Genomic DNA, 3864 nt, shown 5'->3' with positions numbered 1-3864 from the left:
CATATTGTGCAAACTGTACATTGTACAGTCCAACAAAATTGTGTACGCTTAAAAAAATATGCAGTTTATGCACTTTACATAAATAGTTATATCACGTAATAATAATATATGCCCAGGAGATATTATATACAACTTATACAAGGATAACGCGGTTTTAATAAAAAAAATATGTGGTCAATATTGCTATTTATACACCTCTCGCATCGTTTCTTGTTTTTTTTTGCCCAAACCCGCCAAATAAACAATGTACAAAAATGTATCCTTTTTACTATGCTAATTGAACAGACATAATTTGAAAACACCCGAAATATATTATAACCACCAAAAAAAATCTTTTATAAAAATAGACACTTTGCGAGATTAAATCGGCGCGTCATAAAATTCAAAAATGGCACCGGGCATATTTCTGAACAATTATTTTCAAGAGTGAATGAAGCACACGAAGAGTAACATTAAAACAAAAAAATATGGCAACCATCTTGAGAACTACAACCACTTCCATCGAACCAGACATCGAAATACACTAGTTTTGTGTTCCACCCTTTTTCTTTTATTTTTATAATCGAAAATATATTTAAAAAATCTTATTACATATTTTATGTGCATTCCATGACAATTCTTTTTCACCCAAGAGAGTTAAAAAGATGACCGCTTATTTTTTCCAGTCTAAAACTTTTATCAAAACTCCCCAACTGTCCAGTTATATTCGCGAACTTTCTTCCCTATGTGGTTGCAGTTTAAAACTCCGTACACATACAGTCCACTTGCTCTTTTTACAATGATATTTAACAAATATAATTTTATTGTAACTTTGTAGTATTTTTGGCAATGCTGTCAATTCCAAATCTCGATGCAGTATTTGAGTTGGTGACCATAACACAAGCACAGCAGCTGGGCATATCGATGTCTAAGATCGTTGGGGGCTCTTCTTCGTGGGTCACCAACACGATTTTTCGCTTCACGTACTTTTGCTCGCACATCAATGTGTTTAGTCGGGGATGAATGTCTACATTGCAAGATGACCCATTTCTGAAAATAAATCGAGTCCAATTAATTCACTTATAGTTATGTGTAAACAGCGTTCGTGTGTGGGTGTAATGATTGTTAAAAATAATAATATACATATTATTATAATATATTCTTTTTTAAAACTACAAGCCATGAGTAGTAAGCAGTAATGTAGTTATATCACCAAATCAAAAAACATAATTAATTTTTATGTAAAATAAACAAAATGGCTTATCCTTTATAATATCTTATTAATCCACATAAATGACGTCACGCCCGAGGGGGAGTGGTGGTATGATATTATAATGTAGTTATTTTATAAATATATCTGGTCAAAAGATACAAATATTTAGAATGCTAAGTGAATGATTGGAATTGTACGGAAGAATTGCAACATAAACAGGTAAACATAATAAAAAGTTTGCGAATTATGTCTTCCATCTTAAAAATCTATTCCAAAAAAAATGCGTTTTACAATTATTATTAATAAAAGAAGAAAGACAGCATATGGTTGTGATTAAAATAGGGTTAGAAAGGCTTCGGTCAGCAATTATTTCGTCCAGCCTGATTAAAATGGTAATGATAATGGCTATTGCTTGATAAAATTGATATTACTTGATTTTGCATTCTAAGTACTGATTATATTATATGAATTTAATTTAGCAACCCAGCAAAGTTTAGTAGAATAACATACGTAATTACATAGAAATGTAATCAGTTTTATACAGATTCTGATGATTGATCTATGCTGATAATGATGATATTATATAGAGCGAAACTGTATTTTTTTTAAATATAATAATGCAAAATATCCTAACTTTAGTAATTAACTGGTACTTACTCGGTGCACTTTTCGAGTTGAAATGATTGGGTGAAATTGTCTGTGTTCACTACTGCCTTACTCTTGCCGTCTATGTTTATGGATTTTGGATGAAAAACCTGTAACAAATAAATAACACAATATTATTATACGTATGTAAAGTAAATGATACCAACAATATGATTTTACTATGTTCATATTACAATAATTGCATTTAAAGTGGCCCGTTTACAGTATAATAATATATTCTATAAAAAATATAATAATGTCTTTCACTGTTCTATAAAGAAGAAAAACGATAAACATAAATTTATTTATAATATTTAATAATTTATATTATAAGATGTGATACAAATTTAATAATATATAAATAATAGAAAACAGTGTCATGCTATGGATTTTAAATATTCTCCGGATTGAAAACCCTTGATTTTAGAATAATACATACAAATTTAATGTTAAATGTTAAAGTTTTTTTGGTTTTGAAACAAAATTGTATCGTGAACTGACACTTACTATGATTTCCGTACTACATAATTCAGTTTCCTTTCTATCGTCGAATCTTTGATTCACTACCACATTATTTTGAAAAAACTCCTTGAATACTCCCTCCTAGAAAACAAATTTAATCCATTATTATTAATCCATAATAAAAAAAAACATATTGATTGCTCTTTGAGAGTGGGACGACACCTTTTTGCAGATCACGTCTAAATAATGGAAAACACCCAATCATCCGAGAAGCTGCTTTTCAATATACTGTAATAATTGAAAATAAATATCGTTAAATCTTTCACAAGATCATTATTTTGCAGCCTCTTTATGACTCAAGCAGTAGTGAGAGCTTAGTACAAATAGAAGAAAACGAAGGTTACCTTCCAGATTGTAAGTTTAAAAAGCTCCAGTCATCATAATCATTAATTTCAAAAACTCTTTATTGGGTATTTGTTACTTACGGTTATTACAAAACGGTACAGATTTTTTATTAAAAAAAAAAACAGTTGTTCTTTGTCACTTGAAATCCTGATTATAATCCTATAATTATATCAGTTTCGTGTACTTTGTTTCATTACTGAGGATGTGTATTTACATGCGTTGTCAACAATTCCTTTCATCTGGAGTAATCCTGCGCTGATCTTGCTGCTTCCGTTATTGTTGATTCAATCTCTTGTTTGATAGTATTGCTTCTATATCAAACGTGTCCACGCGTGTTTCACTGATCACCTAACTACAACCACATCCCATAATGGTGGCAGCCGACGTGATAAATAAATAAGTAAAAATAATATAATTTTAAGTGTGTAATGCGCGTGCGCTGTGACTGGCTCAGGTCCGGCTCTTCCGGCTCGTCTAAGCTCAGGTGGGATGCTACAATTTTGGAGCCTTTTAACGTCCTACTATCAAAGAAACAATTATATATCACTTACATATTTTCTCATAATCCTATCGACAATTTCAGTAGGGTAGTCTGGAACATTTTCACAAAACAATTCTCCTTCTCCACAAGGTGACTCCGATAACTGAAGAGGGTTTAAACTCTTTTCTTTTATTTCTAATGCATTTGTTGACGAATTGTTTTCTCCATTGGATTTCCATTTGTTTTTCAATATTTCTGTCATTTCCGCTGAACTTTTTTCGCCGACTTCCGCCGACTGAGGCATTGTGTATGCTAAAGTTGCTAACATCTGAAAAAAAGGATTATAATTAATTGTATATCTTTGGTAAATTCTAATAATTTAACCAATTTTATTGAGTTTGGAATATTAACTGACTGCTCTTATTTCAAAATATTGAATAGCAATTTAATAATATAATTTATTGCACCATTTGCCATGAAAATAGTGTAGACTACCAAATACATAATAAATTAATTTATTTTGATGAAAAATTTTCGGTTCTTGTCGGTTTAAGGCGATACTTCAGTGAAACGGCAAATAATTTTCAACTATAGGCGCGACGAAATTTTGAATTCGCTGGCAGTCTGAGAGCAAACGTTGAGGTGTCAATACGCCAATTTGTTTCGCGATGGCGATGGG

General features: G+C 31.0%; 1 protein-coding gene across 1 annotated transcript; it reads right to left on the bottom strand.

Moving 5' to 3' along the window:
- Positions 1 to 800: 800 nt before the first annotated feature.
- Positions 801 to 3489, bottom strand: LOC147075844 (neurotrophin 1-like). Its single transcript, XM_085942381.1, has 4 exons — positions 3256 to 3489; positions 2345 to 2440; positions 1850 to 1947; positions 801 to 1029 (listed from the first exon to the last, which is right to left on the bottom strand). The coding sequence occupies exons 1-4, from the start codon at positions 3487 to 3489 to the stop codon at positions 801 to 803; spliced, it is 657 nt and encodes a 218-aa protein (XP_085798507.1).
- Between the last annotated feature and the right edge of the window lie 375 nt (positions 3490 to 3864).

The sequence above is a fragment of the Rhyacophila brunnea genome, unplaced genomic scaffold (genome assembly GCF_057557595.1).
Source record: "Rhyacophila brunnea isolate RB1 unplaced genomic scaffold, BYU_Rbru_1.0 scaffold_14, whole genome shotgun sequence".
Taxonomy (NCBI): domain Eukaryota; kingdom Metazoa; phylum Arthropoda; class Insecta; order Trichoptera; family Rhyacophilidae; genus Rhyacophila; species Rhyacophila brunnea.
Note: the sequence above shows the minus strand (reverse complement) of the source record. Positions and strands in the feature narration are given on the sequence as shown.